Below are 20,109 nucleotides of genomic sequence, written 5' to 3' on the forward strand. Positions count from 1 at the left end.
ACATCTGGGAGCTTCTGGGGTGCCACATGTCTGCCTCAATCTGGGCTGTTTCCTCCCCTCCAAGGTATTTCACTCTCTCTGGGCTGGGCGCCAGGACTCCTGGGTTTCCCGCCCGCCTGTGGTGCAGGGCTCCCCTGCAGGGCTCCAGAGAGTCGCTTAGCTGGTTTCCTTCCTTCTGTGTGGGGAGGGCCTTCCCCTAGGGCTGGGAGGTGTCAGGAATCCCAGGTGGGACAGGGGTGGGGGCACAGTAGCCTCTGGCACTGTAGCACCCCAGCTTCTCCCTCCTAGCCTCTGACTCAGCTTGAGGGCAGCACATGCCCAGCCTGGCAGGCATGGCCTATTCTTGCCTCCAGGCTTCTGTCTTTACAGAAGCCTACATCTCCTGCTCTCATTTTTTAGCTTGTTTTCCCCATGATATCTAGGGGTGGCTATCGAAATCCCTGGTTTTGGGGAACAAGGGACTAACATAATTGAGGCTGGGGCACTATTTTGTCTTCCCTCCAGTTGGGCCAGGATGAAGGAAACTGTCACAAACTTCCCCACGCCAATTCTTCCTGCCCTCAAAAGACCAGTCAGTAGAGCCAGGCCCTGCCCTCTGGGTGCCCACAATGTGGTTGGCACTGATTTGTCAGAAATTGGGAAGGTTTCCCTCTAGACCGCTTGCCTCCTTTCTCCTCCTCCCACAGGGTAGGGGCAGCTCTGTGATTGCAGGCACTTATGGGCAGGCCTCCCCCTAGGGAAGGGGTGTGGGATGCCCCCAGGATGGCCAAGTTGGCACTAGCCCCAGGCTGGAGTGCTGGACAAGATTCTGACCTGGGAATTAGTTGGGGGAAGGCAGGGCATGGGCCTCCCTGCCCCCCTCGTTTCCTGCTCTTTGGGCAGCTGTGGGCGAGAAAGGCTGCAGGGACTATTTTTAGTTGGTCAGTCCCCTGGCAGGAGGGACGTGCAGAGCAGCACGGGGCAGGCAGAGGGGCTTGCCAAGGTGAGGGTAAGCAGGCAGGCAGAGGTGTGAGGAAGGGCCAGAGGGGCAGAAGACAGAGCAAGGAGGCATGAGGAGCAGGGGCAAGACCTTACCCAGAGGGACCTGACCCAGGTAGATGGGCCGGGCTGGGCTGGAGTGGGTGGAAGAGTCCTGGCACCCTTCAGGGCTTTCTTTATCCAACTGGACTCAGAGCTGGAAGAGGTTTTAGGGGCTAGCTAGGCAATCCCTTCCCCTTTCAGAGAAGGAAACTGAGGCCTAGAGAGGACACTCAATCAGTCACTGGCTGTGTTGAGACCTGAACCCAGGCCCTCCCTTTGCACCATTTTTCTGTTGTCATGGTTCCTCACTACACCTCAGTGTGCTTCCTTCCCCTACTGCAGCAAGGAGGACCATGAGCCAGGCACACCTGGTCCATTTTCGCCTCTGCTTGTTTGTGCAGGGTCTCTGTAAATCCCAGTTTGGTTTGTTTATAAGTCTCCATGTGGAGAGAGTCTGTGTCCAGGCTGGAAGGAGGTCAGAGTTGGGTTTGTTTGGGTGGCCTGTGGCCACTGGTGTGAATGGAGGTACTGGACAGGCTCCAGCAGGCTCACAAGCTGGTGAGCTGTGGGGCTAGGAGACACCTTACAGAAGGGACGTCCAGACTTCCTAGAGCCCTTTGTGAGCCCTCTTCCTACCCTGCCCAGGACCTGTGGGTCATGGTGGCTGTTTGCCAATCTCCCCAACAAAAAAAGGGAGCAGAGTTGAGCAGTGGGAAGATTACTACTGGCTTCTGATCACTAGTCAGAAGGGGGCCCCCTCTGAGGCCTGGAGGCAGGGAAAGTTGGGGCAAGTTGGGGTGTATATAGGGAGAAAACTTAGTGGAGAATTGTGGTCCCTCAGAATTCAGTCTGCTTTCTGTCTTCTGCCTTAGGCTCTCCCCAAGGGCCACCATGTTGCACAGCTGCAGGGGGAACCATTCCATAGATTATGATGTGAATGGCACCCCCTGGGGTTGTTCAAGGCCCTGCCTGTGTAGCCACACATGGTGCATCTGTCCCCCACGTTCTTCCTTCAAATTAGTTCAGACCCAGCTGGAAGGAGGTGTTCCAGACAGGCCTTACACCCTCTCCCTCTCCCCTACCCTGCCTCATGCCACTCAACATCTCCTATTCCTCTGCTGCCCACCCCCAATGCACCAAGCAGGTCATGGTGCGCCACCATTTGTATTGTAGGAGCCCCTCCCCTTCTCTCCACTCAGTTCTGTGTCTCTGGGGGGCTGATTTATCATGCCCCCCATCAGGCCTACTGCGGTGTGTGAGAAATCAATAGTGCAAATGGATTGAGGCTGTTTAGCCTGTCAACTCCCGTTGGGCCCCACCAACTCTTCTGGGACTTGTGGAGTTGCTCAGCCCCCTTCTGGCTCAACATACACATATTTAGTGGTTGTAGCCAGAGCACTGAGCACAGGAATTACTCTTTCTGTTCATCTCTGTCTCATTCTCTCTCTCTCATATACTGGGCTGGTCTTAGCATGACAAATACTCTTGAACATTTATTTTCTAGCTTAGGTGGAGGGGCTTAAAGGGCAGTAGGCTGCCAGCCAGAGGTGGGGAGGGAGGCAGGTGGGTGAGGGAGACTGTGGGTAGAGGGGTGGGGTGGGGGTGGGGACTAGCTGGGGAAGGGATTGGGTGACAGCCCACCCCATCAGCTCTGGTAACTCAATCCCTGCACCCCACCCTCCCAATTTCCCTCCTGCTCAACAACTTCAGCAGCTGCTGGCAGAAACAAGGCTGGCAGAAGTGTGTATGAGTGCATGTGTGTATGGGGGGAGAGGGTGAGAGGGGCTGTGGGGGCAGGGAGTGCTGCCAGGACATGTTAAAGGAGACTCACAGCCTGGGTACAACTTGGGTGGCAGGAGGAGGTGGGGCAGGTGGGAGAGTGGGTGGTGAGTGATGGGCAGGCTGCAGTGGGGGCAGGGCAGCCCAGGGGTCTCACAAAACTTGTTGGCACTGGAGCAGGGCCTGGTGTGGTGGGGGTGGGCAGTGGTGAGGGGGCAGGGGCTGGCACAGACATTGCTGGCCCCAAAATGCTGAGGCCCATTCTTCACCAGGGGGCGCATGTAACCATGGAGGGACACTCTGCCCCTGTCTCCAATCCTTGGGCCGTGCCTGCTGGGCATCACAGTCTCGGTGGTGACTAAGTCACTTCTGTCCTGGGGCTGGCATGATGCCAGGCTCAGCTCTTCTCGGTAGGTGAGTCACTGCCCTGGCATCTCCCCCGGATGCAGCTGAGTCACCCAGCCATGCCTGCTAGGCAGGTGGGCACCACGCTTTTGGTGGGGGTGGAGGGCTATGTGTGCTGCCCCCAGTGTCTTCTCCGATCTCCCTCTGGCATGTCCCGGCCCCACCCATAAACCTGCAGAGCCAGGCAAGGATGGTGCTTCTCCCTTGTGATCCACTGAGGGGTGAAGAAAGAGGTAGCAGGGCACAGAGTGGAGTGATAGATGTTTGATTTGGAGTAAGTAGGGGAGGGGAGAGTTGAGGAGGGAACATTGATTGGGATATATATATATATTTTTTTTAACAAAAAAGAGACAGGGTCTTGCTATGTTGCCCAGACAGGTCTTGAACTCCTGGACTCAAGCAACTGTCCCATCTTGGCCTCCCAAAGTGCTAGGATTAAAGGTGTGAGCCACCATACCTGGCCTGGGTTTGAATCCCAGCCCTGCTATTGACAAGCTGTATGACCTTGAGGAAGGCAATTTTCTTTTTAAGCCTCAGTTTTCTCATCTGTACAATGGCAACAGGAGCCTGCCCCTTCAGGACTGTGAGAATCAAATGGAGTGGGACTATTAAGGTACTTGTGGGAGGAGCTGCTTTTGGGATGAGCTAGGAGGCTTGGGAGGGGAAGAGGAGTCAGCTGGAGCTGGTTCCAACAAACTCCCGCACCATCCTGGTGGTCTTGGAGGGCCAATTGCTTCTCATCCTCTCTTCGGACTATCACTTAATGCTGTTCTTCAGGAGTTTCCACAGGCTGTGAGAGGACAGCCTTGTTGTACTAGAAGTGTGGGCCCTCCTAGGGTGTCTCAGAGCTATATTTTATCTTTTTTGACTACTGAGAACTGCCACTGGCCTTGGTACCTGTCCAGACTCTCTTCCTTCACTTCCTCTAGTTTGAAGAGGGATCCTTTTCTTGGGAAACCAGTGGCTCAGGCTCCTCCCCCAGCCTATCTCCTGTGTGCAGGGAAATAGTAGGCCCCAAGAGTGAGGCGCCCCTGAGCATGTGGCTTTTCTCTCTCTGCTAGTTTCCTGCTGCTCCCTGGGTACCCTTCTCTCCTCCTGCATCAGGGTCCCTGGTGGGAGGGGGTGGTGGAAGCCCTGTTATGAGCCCAGCACAGCTGGAGTTCAGCTGCTGCTGCAGATTGAAGACTCCTGATCCCCCACCTGGGGACCTCTCCTGCCTTCTGCAGTCAAGCTTGAGTAAGGCTGGGCCTTGGACCGGTGGTACTTGTTGCCCTGGGCAGGAAGGAAATGCCCCAAAGATGTGCATGCTGTGTGTTTGTACACATGGGTGCTGGTCTTGTTTGAGTGTCTGACCCCTGCGGGGGGTGGGTTTGTCTGTATGAATTTGTTCTCTCATCCACACATGGGGCTACTTCTGTGCCTGTGTAGAAGTGTGCCCCACCCTCTGCTTCATGCCCTTGTCTGTGCACAAATGTGTTTGAATGTACTTGTTCATGCGTGGATGTGCATACATGCGTCGGGGGTGTACACATCCCTGCCCTGAATGTGCACGTGGAAATGCATTTGTACCAGGATGCCTGACCCTATGATGGTAGGTGTACCTGAAGGTCGTCCCATTTGGGAGGCAGTGTAGCTATGTGCATGCATGCTTGCATTCTTGTGTCCATGAGCCTTCCCCTCTAGCCTCAAGGAAGGAAGACCGGTAGGATCTAGGTTGGGAGATGCCTGTGGGCACTGGGGGTGGGCTGGCGCTGACTCCAGTCCTGGGCTGGTTCTCACCTGGGCAGAGCTCCCTGCTGTTGTCGGGGCTCAGGCTGGAAGGCCCTTGGGGGAGCGCGGCTGGGGGGTAAGGGGTTAAGCGGTGGCGTCCACATCTGGGAGCCATTGGCGCATTCCTGCCGGCTGAGCGCATGTTTGCGGATGAATCTGGACAGGACAGGGCGGGAGGGGCTGGGCGGGAGGTTCGCACCGGCAGACGGAAATCCAGACGGGAGCGGGAGACAGCTCCGGCCCAGCGGGCGGGAAGGGGCCTGGGGAAGCGCGGCCCAGCACTGCTGGGGCAGTTTCCCGTGCGCCGGCCCTCAGGGCAGAGCGTCCCGCCATCCTGGCTTGTCCTACCTTACCACGGTTCTTGGGCTAAAGCCAGGGACAATCAGATACTTCAGTTCTAGACCCGGCTCTGCAAGTGGTGCGACCGTAGACAAAACCTAGTGCCTGCTCTTGGCCTCTCTTTTCCTCTGTAAAGCGGCGGCCGCCGTCGGACCAGTGGGTCTGAGAGCTCTGCCACCGGGTCAGGCTGAGAGTCTCCTCACTGGGCTGGAGGCCTGGGAGTGCAGCACTTCCCCTTCCAGTGGGAAGTTCTGTGGGGGCACTCGTGGCCACTTCTCTGCCTGGGAACAGGGCGAGAGGGGAGTATTCCCTAAGCGATTCTGCTTCCCCCTAAGCTCGCCAGTGGACTGCTAGCGATGGGGACAGGATCCTCCCAAACAGAGCAGCAGGCTGGGAGCGGGGTCATGACTGTGTTGGGGACTGGGGTCTCTCAGATGGAGGGTGATTCAGATCCTGTCCAGTTGGAATATGAACAAGAGCTTTACTGGCTTCTCCAGACTTGTTCGGGAGAGAGAAGCTTGAGTCTGAGTCTTTGAGCACGGAGGGGTGCTCCTGGGCGCCCCTACTGGAAGATCCAAAAGTCTTGCCCTTCGAGAAGAGTACTTTAAGGGGGTTGGGGGGTTGGGTTGAGCCAGAGTTCCTAGGACCCACTGGAGCTGGAAAGGTGTTTGGGGAAAGAAGAGATGTACTTGTGGGAGATCTACTCCTGGACTTTATTTTTTTACTTCTTGCAGCTGAGATACTTAAGATCCAGGGAAGGGAAGTGACTTGGTCAAGGTCACACAGCTCTCAGTTCCAGCTGGTCCCTAGAAGAGGATTATAATTATAGGATTCAAGGGCTTGACAGCTAGGGCAGGAGTCACCGCACTCACTTCCATGTTACGCCGCCGCCTCACTTCTCGGGTTTAGGTGTGGGTGTGTGTGTGGTTGGGGGGAAAGGAGTGTAGGATACCACACGCTGCGGTCTTCTCCACCGAGCGCTATTTTCATTCTTTGCGCAGAACCTCACCCCCCCTGTCGCTCTGAATCTTCGGTTCTGGGTCTGAGGGAGGGGTTCTCCCGGATTCCCACGGTCTAGTCTTCAGCTAGGAGCGGCTCCTTTAAGACTCGCCCTTCTCGGGGTCTATTAAGGAGAGGCGGGGGCGGGCGTGAGTCTGTAGATCCGCCCCTGACTGATGATTGGTCGGTGGGCGGGCAGGGGCGGGCCTGAGGGAGAGGGCCTCCCCCCCACCTCTGCTCCGTACCCTCCGCCCCTTCAGTCTGGGGCTCCGGGTAAAGTTTCAGCCTCCGCACGTGACTCGCTATGGCCGCTGCCGTCGCCCCGCGCCCCTGAGCCGCGGCCCCCCGGACGGCTCCTCTCCCGGGACCCTGCACCCTGATGCCGAGCAGCACCAGGGCGCCGGGTTAGGGCAGACGCTGTGCTCGCGGGCACCCCGAACGGGTTGCGTCCCCGGCTGCGAGGTAACTCCTCCCCCGGGGATTTTGGGGAGCCCCTGGTTCCCACAGGCGTCGGGGCCCCATGTCCTGCCCCAGATTGGCGCTGCGGGAGGGGACTGGGTGCCGGGAGGCTTCCGACGGAACCCGGGGTTTCCTGGGCTTCCCAACTCGCTGCCGCCGTGTCCAGGGTGGGGGAGCCCCGTCTGTGCGTCTGCCTGCGCCGTGTCTTCGCGCGCAGCCTTGAGGCGTCTGTGGCCGTCTGCTGCGCGTGTCCCCCGCGCTCGAGCTGTTGCAGAACCACCGCTGGGAACTCCTGTTCTCTCTGTTTCTCTTTAAAAACAATCAAAACAAAAAGGCTTTCAAACCTGTTTGGGGAGAGATCGGATGCTCAACGGACTAGCCCCCTCTCTTTTTCCCTCCTGTTATCTGAGCTGCCCTGTGGTTTGGGGAGAATCAGCCAGGGGGCCCACTCCCACCAGAGGGAGCCGGCCGGGGGCGGGGCCCGCTCAGCCAGTGTCCCCCGTGGAGTGAGGGGAACTCACTCAGAATTGGGTGCAGGAGCCAGTGCAGTATGTATGTAGGGGTGTTCCTGGGTCTTCTACCACCATGGGGTGTGGGAGCTTTTTGGGGTGAGGGAAAGACGGAATAGACTGGTGGACTTTGCTCTGCTGAGGGTGTCTGGGACCTGGTGCCACCCACGAGGCTTGGAAGCTGCTGGCCAGATGTGTGTGTGAGCCTGTTGTGGGGTTGGGGGGGCGGCTGGGATATGAGCTTGGCTATGTCCCCTCATCTTCTCTCTGGGCACTGCCCTGTTGTCAGGCTGCTCCTTGCGAAGGACAGGCCTCCAATGTGTTAGGGTGGGGATGGGGACCAACTAATCCGGAAACCAGCCAGAAGAGCTCCCCAGCCTTGGAGATGCTTCCGCACCCTCCAGTCTGTCTTGGATCGGATGCCCAATGTGATGGCCTGGAAGGGTACCTCCTGCCCCCTCTGGCTCTGTCTTCTGTAACCAGGTTGCCTTCTGTCTGATGGCTGTGTGCACATATGTGTATGTATATATTCTTGGAAAGGATTGTTTCTGAGAACACCGCCCAACTCCCCACGCCCTGCTGCTTACCCCAAGGATCACTTCTGCCCTTGACACTCCCTCTCCTCACTTTCCTGGCCAGGACATTCTGGGATGTCTCTTATACCCTTCCCTGTCTGCAGTCTTCATAGGGCAAGATTGTTTTGGGGAAGTGGTTCTGTAAGGACCTTCCAGGTCTTGCTAGGAAATTGGACCTCAGGCCCCAAACTCTCCTACAGGGCTCGATGAGGAGGCTGTGCCGGGGAAGCCCCAGGTTGGAGTGGGGGTGGCTTGGAGCCTTGGGGCTTCCCCTGGAGGGGGCCGAGGGGGGGGCGGGAGGAGATGAGGCTAGTGGGGAGGAACAAGAGAAAAAATATTTGGAGTTGGTTGTATGATGCTTCTTCCTGGAGGAAGAAGAGGGGGTGGTTGTGGAGTCTGGGAGTTTGTGGCTGTGAAAGATGGTATGCTAGGAGCAGCTGGGACATCAGTACTGCCTGGGAGTCTGGACCATGTGGTATCCTGAAAGAGAGGTCAGGAGGGTCAGACTGGAGTAGCCTCTTGGGAGCTGAGGATCTTGGATTTGCAAGGATTTTGAGGGTATGAGTGAGTGTACATGAGGTGTCACTGCAGGGGTTTCACCATCAGACTGACAATGGTGGCACAGATGCAGTGGCAGTTCTGAGAAGATCCTGGGCTTGGAATGGCTTAATCCTGGCCACCTCCTCCTTCCTATAGCCCCTAAATCTCTATCCCTTCAGTCTGACCCTAAATGCCCCAGCTGCCACCCTGGGACTCCTTTTTAGTCCCCTTCCTACTCCCAACCTTGAGGCAGCCTGGCAGGAAGCCAGCTGTGGGCAGCCCCATCCTGATCGCCCATGTGCCTCCCCCGCTGGGCATAGTCACCCACATGTGCCATGACGTGGTTCCTGCCACCCCATCTAAGTATGGGGGAGAGGACATTGTCGGAGTGGCCTCTCAGTTCTGTTTTGGGGACATTCACCCAGACCCCAGCTAATGAGCATCCTTCCCCTAAACCATTTAGTCTTGGAGGCTGACTCTGCCCTCTGGGACCTTTCCTCCCAGGCCACTCCTTGCTCAGACTGCAGTCTCAGGTGGGATGGTCCTCAGAACTGTGTGATGTGAGGGTGGGGCCTGTCCCAAAATACAAACCCCAATGCCCAGTTTCCAGTCCTCTTGGAAGCATGAGCCGGATAGGACTTAGGCTGGGCTGGAAGGGTGGGTATGTTTTGGCCTCTGTGGGGTCTATTAATATTTGGGAGCACTGCCTGGGATCTGGGGTGATAGGCATCTGGGGGAATGGTAATCCTGTCCCTACGACAAATAAGTGGGGTAATCTCCGCTTGCTCAGTACCCACCCCCATCTTGTGTTGGTAGTTTTGGGAGTGTGGGAAGCTGGCAGGGCCCCTGGCAAGATGACCAGGGTTGTCTTGACTTACTGGGTTTTGGGAAAGGAGTATGGCAACTGATACCCCGGCTCCCAGGGCTGCACATTCTCTCTGACGCCTGCTGTCTTTCCTCCCTCTACTCCCCTCTCCACCCTCTGGCTGCTGTCTGGAGCCCACACGGTTTGTAGGGGGATGCGCAGTGAGGGGCAGGGCCTGGATCTCCGTGTGTGTCCGGGGAGTATTCTGAGAATTGGCAGAATTGGCTAAGGGTGTCTGGGTGTCCCCACAGGGTGGGCAGCATGTGGGGACCTGGCCTAGTGTGAGAATGTGTCAGCGTTGGTGTGTCTGTCCCCAGTCTGGCTCGGGTGTGGGTGTCTCGGGTGTGGGTGTCTCTTGCTTCGTCTGGATCTTGCCTCCCGCTCCAGTCCCGCCCTCCCCTCGCTCCCCCCTAGCTGGGACCGCCTGCTTGCTCTCCCTCTCTCCCCACAACTGGAGCCTCCCTTGCCTGTTCCTGGAATTTGGAGAGGAGGAGGAGGAGGAAGAGGCAGGCAGACAGACCTCCCACACTCTAGCCCGCCCACCTGGCATCATGGGGAAATGAAATAGGTGCTATGGAACTACGTTTTCCCTGGCTTCCCTAGACCCTCCAGCACACATCATGAGGGCCAGCTCTTACGGAAGGGCCATGGGCTGCCCACCCCTCTGGCCAGTGACACCTCCTCCTACTTAACATCCTGCCCCAAAGGGCCACTGCTGGACCTCTAGGCACCACTCTCAGCCTGGGGAGCCAGTGGGGGGATTAGGCTGCTGCCAGGCTGGCCCGCACCTGTTGCCAACCCCAGCCCTATAACTGGAGCTTGCCTGGGAGGGGGCTGCAGAATGACAGGTGTAATTTCTGCAGCTAGGCAACTCCACCCCCCCAACTGGATATGCCTTTCCCTTCTGCCGGAACAAGGAAAGGCTTCCCTTTCGCCACTCCAAGACCAACCTGGTCTTATGGATGATGCCCCTGTCCTGCCCGATGACCCCCACCCCCATCTGTGGCTGCAGAGCTGGGCTGCCTTCCTTCAAGTTTTCAGAGCTGTGCTGCCCTGGCAGGACTGGGGGTGTGGGGGTGTGTAGATGGGGGTGGTTCTCTGTTAATGTTTTAATTGCCTAAAAACTGGGAGCTCAGCTCTGGGCCAGTGGGGAGTCTGGGTCTGGCTGGCCGCCCGGTTTGGGCTAAATATAGTCTGGGACATCTGCAGAGAAGGGGAGGGGGGTGGAGGGAGGTTCCATTCCCCCACCTTCAGCCAAGGTGCCCTCGTCTGGGCAGGCACCTTGGAGCAGTGAGGGGGATTCCTCAGCACAAAAGGCAGGGGAGAGGTGGCAGGGAAGAGGCGGCAGGGGAGAGGTGGCAGGGGCTGGGCACAGTGGGACCTTGCTTGCCTGGAGGCCAGTAGATGCCGGAGATGAACGTGGAGGCTCAGGACAGGGCAAGAATGGGGCACGCCGGGGCTGGGTCCTCTGGCTGTTCCCTCTCCCCCCAGAGTTACTTGAGGTCAGGCAGTCTCCATGTGTCATTGTACCCTGCAGGCGGTGTCACTGTGACCCACTCGCTGTGTGTCTGTGTGTACACACCTACCTTGGAGTGGCTTTATCCTGGCCCTCTCCCCGGAGCCTCTGTCCCCTGGGTCCTACTGCAGGTCCTCAGCCCTCCTTCCCTCTGTCCCTCACCCCACAGTGAAACCTTCAGCCCAGGAATCGAGACTTGAGAAGGGGAAGCTGCGGTGGGGAGTTCTCTGATCTCCAGTCACGGCAGGAAGTGGAAAAGAGGGGGGTTAAGGGGGGAACCCATGAGTGGCAGGCAGGAGGGAGAGCCCTGTCAGTCCTGTGATCCACTGTGCAGAGCAAGGGGGGGTTGGCCTCCTTCCTAGTGGTCCCCCTTCCCTCCAGCTCCAGGTAGGAGAAACCTGGGGACAGCTGATTCCCCAGGGGCTGCAAACAATCTTCATCACCCCCCAACACTGAGAAAAAAAATGTCTTCCTGTCACGTGGCTGTCACTTCCTGTCCCACTGTGGTTCCTGGGATGTTTGTTGTTGGTTGCCATGGTGATGTCTGCCATGGGCACTAGCCCTGGTTCTTGTGGGGAAGGAGCTACCCTTCCCCGCTAGGCTAGGGGGGTACTTGGGGGACTTGACTGGGGGGTCCTTTCAGGCTGAGTGTGTGTGGTCTCTGATGCTCCAGATTCCCCAGGACCCCCCAGACTTCTGTCTGTGGGGAGGAGTCACTGCCACCTACTCAGACTGAGTGCTGGGGAGACTGTGACCGCATCTGGCTGTGACTTTGTGAGTCTGACTGATTTTGCAGCCCTTGTCCACTCTGGCCAGGGTTCCTCTCGCTCATAGAGATGCCCATTCAGGAAACCTCTGTGCTCCCTATCTGTCCTCATATACAGTTCTGGAGCCTGCTTCCATCCTGTGTTCTGATGGAAACCACCTTCCCCAGGGAGTTTCTGTGGCTTCCTGGACTCCAGGCTGGAGTGTCAAGGGGCTCTGGGGCAGGGTCCCAGGTTGCGTGTGTTTGGGGCTGGGGAGGTGGGGGCTCTGCAGACTATGCCTTCCCCTACACACACAGCCTGCACCCGCTTCTCCCTTGTCCGGCAGGCCCTCTTCTCTAAGGGAAGGCCATGGGGCTCTGTGACCTATTATCCCTACCCCACTGAGGGCTTCCCTGTTCAGCTGGGGATGGAGAGGGGAAGAGATTCCCCCTAGTTCTAGCCCCAACTTGAGTAGGCGGGTGTGGAGTAGGAAGTTGCTGGGGGGGGTCAATGGGTCGGAGGGGGGCTATGGGGCAGGGCACAGTCTGACTCAGGCCTGGTCTGGGGTCAGAGCCAAAAGGATATCCTGAGGCAGGACTGGGGGGGTGTATTCCTGGATTCCCTGCAGCGTGGGTCCCCAGGGTGGGATGCTGAGAGGGGGCTGGTACCATCTAGTCCAGCTGGCAGTTTGCCCTGGGACTCAGAATATGGCAGTTTCAGGGTTGGGCTGAGCTGAGGGGAGGGGCGGGGGCTGCTGCAGGCGATCTGCCCACCCTGGCCCTGCCTGTTTCTCTGTAAACTGTCCCCCCATTGTGAGAGTACTGTGTTTCCTGCTTGGTACCGTGGAGAGGAGGTAGTGGTGAGGGGGACAGCTGCCAAGGTGAGGGTGGGGAAAGCCCCGTGCCAGGCTGGATGTGAGGTCGGTGGTTTCCAAGCTAGGGGGTCCCCTTTTGTCTGTGCCCCTTTGGTCCCTCACCCGACAGAGCTGCCTGTGTATGGTCCACACATTTCTGTGGTCTGGCTGTGGCCTCAGTAGGCTCATCTCTTCCTCTTCCCATTTTTTTTCCTTCCCTGTGGGTGGGTCCCTCTTCTTGAGGCCTGAATTACCCCCTGCCCTTTCACCTACTCGCTGCTTGGAGTAGGGAGGCTTCAGTTCTGGTTCTAGGTGGACGTCTCAGACACCCTGGGCTTCAGAGGTCCTGAGCATGTCCCCCGGGGGATCTGGGGTATGGCCCCTGGGGATGGAGGAGTTGGGAGCACTACCCTGACCAGCAGAGACCCCCACTTCCTCCTCCTAAAACCTGGACTGCCCCGAGCTTGGATTGTCCAGTCGCACTTCCTGCCTGGTATCCAGTCACTGGTGAGATTATGGTCTGTGGGGTCCTGCAGCTCTCTGTAGCTGGGGAATAACCCTGGGCTGAGTGGAGTACAAGCTCTGGAGACATTGGACCTATTCTTTTGGGACAAGGCACTGTGTCTTGAGGCAGTGGGCAGTGGTAGCACCCGGAAGTGAGATACTGGGCTTCTTCCTTCCCCTGACTCCCAGGAGGACATGCTTATGGCCTACACTGACTAGGGCAGATTTTCAAACCAGTCCTAGCTCTAGCAAGGCTGGCCTGGGGTTCTGTGGGGTTGGTGGGGAAGAGGCACCCTCCAGCTATCCCAGCCACCCCCAGGTGATCCTTCTCCAGCCCTCCTAGGGTAGCCTCTTTTAAAATGAGGCTGGGCTGGCTGGGCACGGTGGCTCACGCCTATAATCCCAGCACTTTGGGAGGCCAAGGTGGGTGGATCACAAGGTCAAGAGTTTGAGACCAGCCTGGCGAACATGGTGAAACCCCGTCTCTACTAAACATACAAGAATTAGCTGGGCATGGTGGCGGGTGCCTGTAATCCCAGCTACTTGGGAGGCTGAGGCAGGAGAATCCCTTGAACCAGGGAGGCAGAGGTTGCAGTGAGCCGAGATTGTGCCATTGCACTCCAGCCTGGGTGACAGGGTGAGACTCCATCTCAAAATAAATACATAAATAAATAAAATATAAAAAATAAAAAATATAATGAGGCTTGGCTAACCGGGCTTCCTGCAGCCCAGACCCTGGTGAACAGACAGGAAACAGAGGACCCGAGTGGCTGGATTGTAGGCTTGCCAGGGAGGAGAGGGGTGAGAGCCTTGGCCAGAGGAGACCCTTGAAATAGCGGCGAGTAGTCATCGCTGCTCCCCAACCCCTGTCTGCAGATATGAGAAGCGCTGGGGAGGGGAGAGGTTGTGGCTTTGTATGTATGGGAGTGTGTTTTCCTGGAAAGTTTGTAAATGGTTCTAGTTTAGAATCTACCCTGTTCTGCCTGCTTGGCCAGCTCCTGGCGGGATAGGGGTCCAAAGGCGGCAGGGCTTTGTTTCTGCCAGGGCTGGAGTCCCTCCTGCCCGAGTTGAGCTTGAGCTCTGGGTGTCATTTGCATATGATTCACTAACTGTCTAGAATGCTTAGGAAACCCCCAGTCTCCCCTTCTTTTAAGCTCCCCAATCCTTTTCCCCTTCTCTCAGCCCCTCTGAGACTGCCTGACCTCTATTTCTTGGGAACCATTGTTTCGGGGGAGCCTGGAGAACAGAGAGAATGAATGAGGAAGGGAGGCTGGGGCCAGGCCCAGCTGGGTTTGGGGTCCCCTGCTTCTCTGTCCTGAGTATAGGGGAGGAAATGGTATATTTCTCTTCCCCTTCTCCCCTCCTCAAATCCAAAGGTTTCCCTTTTTTGGTTTGTGAAATGAAAGAAGGGAATTTGGAAAGGGTTGTGGTCAGGCCTCCACCCACACCCCGAATATCCCTTTCTCCACATCCCTCTCGTCCGTCTGAGGGAAGCAGGCCCTGGGAAATGGGTAACTCTCCCTCCTGGCCCTGTCAACAGATGTTGTCCTGGGTGGGGTGAGGCAAGGAACAGCAGGCCAAGTGCTGAGGGGCACCAAGGTGGTGGCAAGAGGTGTGGGGATGGAGGGCTCCAGTTGCCCGGGCCTCCCCTGTGCCAAGCTCTCGGCTGGGTGCTTTCCAGGACTTCCTGTCTGAAATCGCACAGCTTGTTGTTGAGGTAGACAGTTCACAGGCGAGTAAACAGTTGCTTAGAGAGGTTAAGAGACTTGCGTAAGGTCACCCAGAGTGGCAGAGCTGAGATTTGACCCTTCCGACTTCTGGTTCTTTCTCCCATCTTCGTGGCTCAGAAAGCTCTCACCTTTTTCTCTAGGTGTGTGACTCTGGGGTGTAACGCGTGGGCAGCTAGGCACGCTGATGCTGGGGAAGGGATCCTGGCACCTTCTGAGGGTGAGAGCGGCCCCAGTGGGCAGGGGTGTGGGGCTGGTTGCAGGTGCTCCAGCCCCCTACTCCTTTTTCTGCTGTGCTTAGGCTAGGCTCGGTATATTGGAGGTGTGGGCCTGTGGTTTTCTCTCTTTCAGGGGAGGGTGCCCGTGGGCAGTGGAGGTGGCTGGCATAGGGTGGAGGTTGGATGTGGGTAGTTTGTTTTCCCTCTCTTTGGTACTGGTTTCGATTCTCTGCCGAGGCCCTCTCCCCTGCTGGGGTGTCAGGGGCTGGGGCCCCCGTGTCTCTCTGAGGGTCATAGCTCCTGAAGGACCTTCTGAGGCAGAGCCTGTGCCCTTTCAGGCCCACCCTGGTCATCCCTGCCCTTGCCCATCCGTGTTCTCTGGTCTGTCTGGCCCTTGGCCCATTTCTGTGACCTTTAGTCTGTCCTGCAGCTCAAGGACCTCCCCAGGGAGCTGAGTAAATTTGCACTGAAGTTTGCAGGCAGAGCTGGGTTAGGCTTTTTGGAGGCTCTGATAGGGGTCTGGGGAGGCCTTCCAGCCTTGCCCTGTAGTGTGTGTGGGTGGTGGGCTGAGGGGTGAGGTGGGGGTAATGGGGATTGAAGTTTGGTTCAATTTCAAACTCCTCAGGGGCAGAGTTCATGTGGCTGTGGTTTTCTCTTCTCTGGGAGCAAGGGTGGGTTCCAGAGGGTCCAGGCTGGACTGACTGAACTGACCTCCCAATCCCCAAAGGCTGGGTCCGGATGCCTGGGATCTGGATGGCATTCTGGGCCTCAGCCTGGGTTATGGAGGCCTCACTTTGGGTTAGCTGCCCCTTGGGCCTCACCTTGAGAGAGGCAGGCCTCTGTGTGGCTGTGAATTCACCTGAGTGTTTGTGGACCTGGTGCATGGGCTGGGCCCACAGGGAGGACCTCAGAGCATCTTTTGGCAGAAGCAGCAGGTACAAGGGCCACCCTGGCTGTATGAGGTCCGAAGAATATACAGTCTGGGAGACTGTGGGGCTGTGGTTGTATCTTTGGGGAGCTGTGTGCTGGGGCCCATGCATGCAGTTTCTGAGCTGTGTTCACTGTGTGGTAGAGCCCAGGTGTGGAGAGATGGTATCTCCAGGTTCCCTCTCCTCACATGCATGCCTGCACACACACAGGCTGGGGCTGCAGGCATGTTCTTGCCACCCAGATGTTTTCTGTAGACCTGCATGCATGCGTTTGTATGTGTATTTGTGTGTGAGGGTCCAACTATAGGAACTGATGAGGTTCCGCCAGCCCCTTCTTCCCTTGCATAGCTCCCCCAGCTCCAGTTCCCGTTGTGTGGGGCCCCACAGGAGTTGGGAGGGGGCCAGGGCGGCAGCTGGTCCAGTGGGTGGGGCCCCTGTTCCTCTGACATCAGCTCTGTCAGCCTCAGCCTAGGAGGGAATTGGCAGGGGCCTGGGGTAGGAAGGGGGTCTTTATTCAGGAGTGAGGAGAGAGGCCCTATGGTTGTCATAATGAGTAACAGTAAAACTCGTGGTCATTAGCAAGGTCCAGATTTTACTCCTGGGGCAGCCTCCCCTCCCTAGCCCAGTACCTGTCTCCTCCTGCCCTCTCTCCCTCAGGTCCACACAGGCTGGCTGGCTCAGCTGGGCCAGAAGTCCTGGCCTCTTCCACAGTGGCCTTGGCAGGAACTCCCCCTTCCCAGGCCTGGTCTTCAACCAAATGCTGGCCATGTGCTTGTCCCCTGGACTCCAGGTTTGAGGCTGGAGTCTGGAGCTCAGAGCCTGGAACCTACTGTAGCCTGAGCTTGGGGAGTGGCAAGGGGTGTTGGAAAGGGACAGTCCTTATTTTGAGTCTCTGTGGCCCTGTTTCTTTCCTTTCTTCCCTCTTCTTTTTAAAACAGCTTTATTGAGATATAATTCACATACCATAAAATTTACCCATTCAGTGGTTTTAGTATATTCAGAATTGTGAAACTACCACCACAATCAATTTTAGAACATTTTCATCACCCCAAAAAGAGCCCCCATACCAGCAACAGTCACTTCCCATCTTCCTCAAATCCACGCCCCAGCCCCTGGTAACCACAAGTCTGCTTTCTGTCTCTATGAATGTGCCTATCCTGGACATTTCATATAAATGGAATCCTACAATATATGGTCTTTGTAACTGGCATAATGTTTTCAAGGAATATCCATATCATAGTATCAGTACTTCATTCTTTTTTTTGGCAGAATAATATTCCGTTGTAGGGACATACAACATTTTATTTATTCATCAGTTGATGGACTTTTGGGTTGGTTCCACTTTTTGACTATTAGGAATAACGCTGCTGTGAATGTTCATGTGTAAGTCTTTTTGTGGACTTACATTGTCATATCTCTTGGGTAGATACCTAGGAGTAGAATTGCTGGGTCATATGCTACCGCTGTGTTTAACTTTTGAGGAACTGCCAAACTGTTTTCTAAAACAGCTATTCTATTTTACATTCCTACCAGCAATATATGAGGATTCAAATTTCTCCACATCCTCGCCAGTACTTGTTATTATCTGTCTTTCTTATTAGAGCTAGCCCAGTGGGTATGAAGTGGTATCTCATTGTGCTTTTTTTTTTTTTTTTTGAGATGGAGTCTTACTCTGTTGTCCAGGCTGAAGTTCAGTGGTGCAGTCTCAGCTCATTGCCTCCTGGGTTCAAGCAATTCTGGTGCCTCAGCCTCCTGAGTAGCTGGGATTATAGGCATGTGCCACCACGCCTGGATAACTTTTGTATTTGTATTTTTTTTTTTTTTTTGAGACAGAGTCTTGCTCTGTTACCCATGCTGGAATGCAGTGGTGTGATCTCGGCTCACTGCAACCTCCGCCTCCCTGGTTCAAGCGATTCTCCTGCTTCACCCTCCCAATTAGCTGGAATTACAGGCGCCCGCCACCATGCCTGGATAATTTTTTAGTAGATTTTTGTATTTTTTAGTAGAGATGGGGTTTTACCATGTTGGCCAGGCTGGTCTCAAACTCCTGACCTCAGGTGATCCCCCTGCCTCAGCCTCCCAAAGTGCTGGGATTATAGGTGTGAGCCACCGCACCCGGCTAACTTTTGTATTTTTAGTAGAGACAGGGTTTTGTTATGTTGGCCAGGCTGGTCTTGAACTCCTGACTCAGGTGATCTACCTGCCCCAGCCTCCCAAAGTGGTGGGATTACAGGCGTGAGCCACCACCCCCAGCTTCAATGTGCTTTTGATTGGCCATGTTTCTTTTTGTCTGTCTCTTTTCTTTGGTCTTTCATATATGTATTTTTCATATATAAATACATGCATATGTATTTATGTATAACCTATACCCAAAATGGATTTGAAACATCCTCTTGTCCTCTTGCGGATATGTTATTTGTGTTCTCTCTCTTTGCTCTTGTTGCTGCCTGTCTGTCTCACTGTGTTGTGGAATCTCTGGGTTCATCTCTGTCTCTCTGTCTACCCCATGGTATTATCTGTGTATATCCTCTGGTGCTAGCTGTTCAAACAGGGTGTGGATGTCTATTCACACTGGTGAAGGGGGCATCTGGCCTTTCATCTTCTGCCCACCTGCCATCCCACTTTATGTGTTTTGCTTCTGCAGTCAGAAGTATGTGGGTGAACCCTGAGATCAATCTCTGCTTCATTGCCTGGGGGTAGGAGGCTTCCTGGGCAGTCCTTGCCCTCCTACACATTGCCTACCCCTGGGCCATCCATGCTGTTAAGTGCTGGAGGTGATACCTAGGAGTCCTCAGTTCCCATTTTCCTAGTAGTATGTATGTAAAGGGGCCTCCTCCCAGGGCCTGTGGGACAAACCCATCTGGGGTGCTGGGGCTTGGATCTAGGGGGGGAAGTGGTGTAAGAGGGGCCCCCTGGCTTAGGAGTCATTTTTCTGAGAAGTGCCAGTGCTTTAGGGAAGCGGCTTTTCCTCCCCCTCCTTCTTCCCCCACCCCCCCAGCACACGTTCTCTGCATCTTGACCTCAGGTAACCCTCACTAGGGGAAGGAGGGCCAGCTGCCCGCTTCTACTGCAGTGATCCCTTGAGGTGGCACTGTGGACCCTTTCCCCTCAGGATTGTGGGTGAGAGGCCCTCCAAGGCTCTGGGCTCTGTTCCTGTCTCCCCAGCCTGGCTGTGCTATCCTGCCACCCCCAGCAGTGTCTGGGCCCTGCTTCCAGGTCGTCTCTGCCAGCCAGGCATGGTGCCAGCTGTCTGCTCAGCTGGGTGCCACGGGAAAATCTCCGGCAGCCCAGGTTGGGGAGCTCCACGGGGAATGCCCATGTGCCTGTTCTTCAGTGCCCACTCACCTATCTTTCTTCTTTCTGCAGCATCACAGGACATGGCCCCCTCAGCCACCTAGCTGGGGCCCATCTAGAAGTGGCATCCTTTTTGGTGCCCTGAAGGCCAGCTCTGGACCTTCCCAGGAAAAGTGCCAGCCCACAGAACTGCTTGACCAAAGGACCGGCTCTTGAGACATCCCCCAACCCACCTGGCCCCCAGCTAGGGTAGGGGCTCCAGGAGACTGAGATTAGCCCGCCCTCTTTGGACAGCAGCTCCAGGACAGGGCGGGTGGGCTGACCACCCAAACCCCGTCTGGGCCCAGGCCCCATGCCCCGAGGAGGGGTGGTCTGAAGCCCACCAGAGCCCCCTGCCAGACTGTCTGCCTCCCTTCTGACTGACTGTGGCCGCTTGGCATGGCCAGCAACAGCAGCTCCTGCCCGACACCTGGGGGCGGGCACCTCAATGGGTACCCGGTGCCTCCCTACGCCTTCTTCTTCCCCCCTATGCTGGGTGGACTCTCTCCGCCAGGCGCTCTGACCACTCTCCAGCACCAGCTTCCAGTTAGTGGATATAGCACACCATCCCCAGCCAGTAAGTCTGGGTGTTGTGGGGTGGAGTGGGAGGGGACTGTGGAGGGCGGCAGGCCTCAGAGCTTGGGCTCTGGGCACATCTGTTCTGCCGTGAGCTGAAGGCACGGTGAGCGGCAAGGTCTTCTCCAGTTGGGGTGACCATCCTTTGAGGTCTTGAAAATGAAAGCCCTCTGGCCTGTAGGCCAATCATGGTGGCTGTGTTTGAAGTTGGGGGTGGCAGAGGGGAGATGAAACCATGCTGTTCTGGCCTGCAGTGGCCCTCGCACCCCTCTTCTGTGCTCTGCTGTTGGGGCCTTATAAATAGCTCCAAGGACTGGACACACAGGCTGGAGGTGGGTAAACAAACCTCTTGACATTTGATGGAAATGGCAGCTCTACCTAGAGTGAGAGCGGCACACCACCTACGCCCCACCCCCACTCAGTGCCTCTGAGGGAACGGGCTTGAAG

The 20,109-nt window shown here is 56.4% G+C and overlaps 2 protein-coding genes across 11 annotated transcripts in view; one reads left to right on the forward strand and one right to left on the reverse strand.

The window, feature by feature from the left end:
• Positions 1–20,109, forward strand: part of RARA (retinoic acid receptor alpha) — a 48,465-nt gene that overhangs the window by 2,434 nt on the left and 25,922 nt on the right. The window contains exons 1-2 of one of the 10 annotated variants that reach the window (XM_009190554.3): positions 6,552–6,774; positions 19,120–19,663. In XM_009190554.3, the coding sequence (XP_009188818.1) occupies positions 19,486–19,663 (178 nt within the window). In that variant the 5' untranslated portion in view covers positions 6,552–6,774; positions 19,120–19,485. Of the gene's footprint in view, positions 1–6,551; positions 6,775–7,304; positions 7,324–8,394; positions 8,414–11,144; positions 11,164–12,329; positions 12,883–14,513; positions 14,827–18,771; positions 18,874–18,920; positions 19,045–19,119; positions 19,664–20,109 lie in introns of those variants that run through there. The other 9 variants (XM_031657601.1, XM_031657602.1, XM_031657600.1 and 6 more) reach the window with 9 other exon arrangements.
• LOC116271061 lies at positions 6,042–11,005 on the reverse strand. Its single transcript, XM_031657605.1, has 2 exons — positions 10,651–11,005; positions 6,042–7,080 (listed from the first exon to the last, which is right to left on the reverse strand). The coding sequence occupies exons 1-2, from the start codon at positions 10,783–10,785 to the stop codon at positions 6,718–6,720; spliced, it is 498 nt and encodes a 165-aa protein (XP_031513465.1). The 5' UTR covers positions 10,786–11,005; the 3' UTR covers positions 6,042–6,717.

The sequence above is a fragment of the Papio anubis genome, chromosome 17 (genome assembly GCF_008728515.1).
Source record: "Papio anubis isolate 15944 chromosome 17, Panubis1.0, whole genome shotgun sequence".
NCBI lineage: Eukaryota > Metazoa > Chordata > Mammalia > Primates > Cercopithecidae > Papio > Papio anubis.

Coding starts and splice junctions, on each gene's coding strand:
- LOC116271061 (XM_031657605.1), bottom strand. CDS start 10,785: ATGACACATGGAGACTGCCTGACCTCAAGTAACTCTGGGGGGAGAGGG. Junction 7,081..10,650: donor CGGCATCTACTGGCCTCCAG/GCAAGCAAGGTC, acceptor TTGTTTTTAAAG/AGAAACAGAGAGAACAGGAG.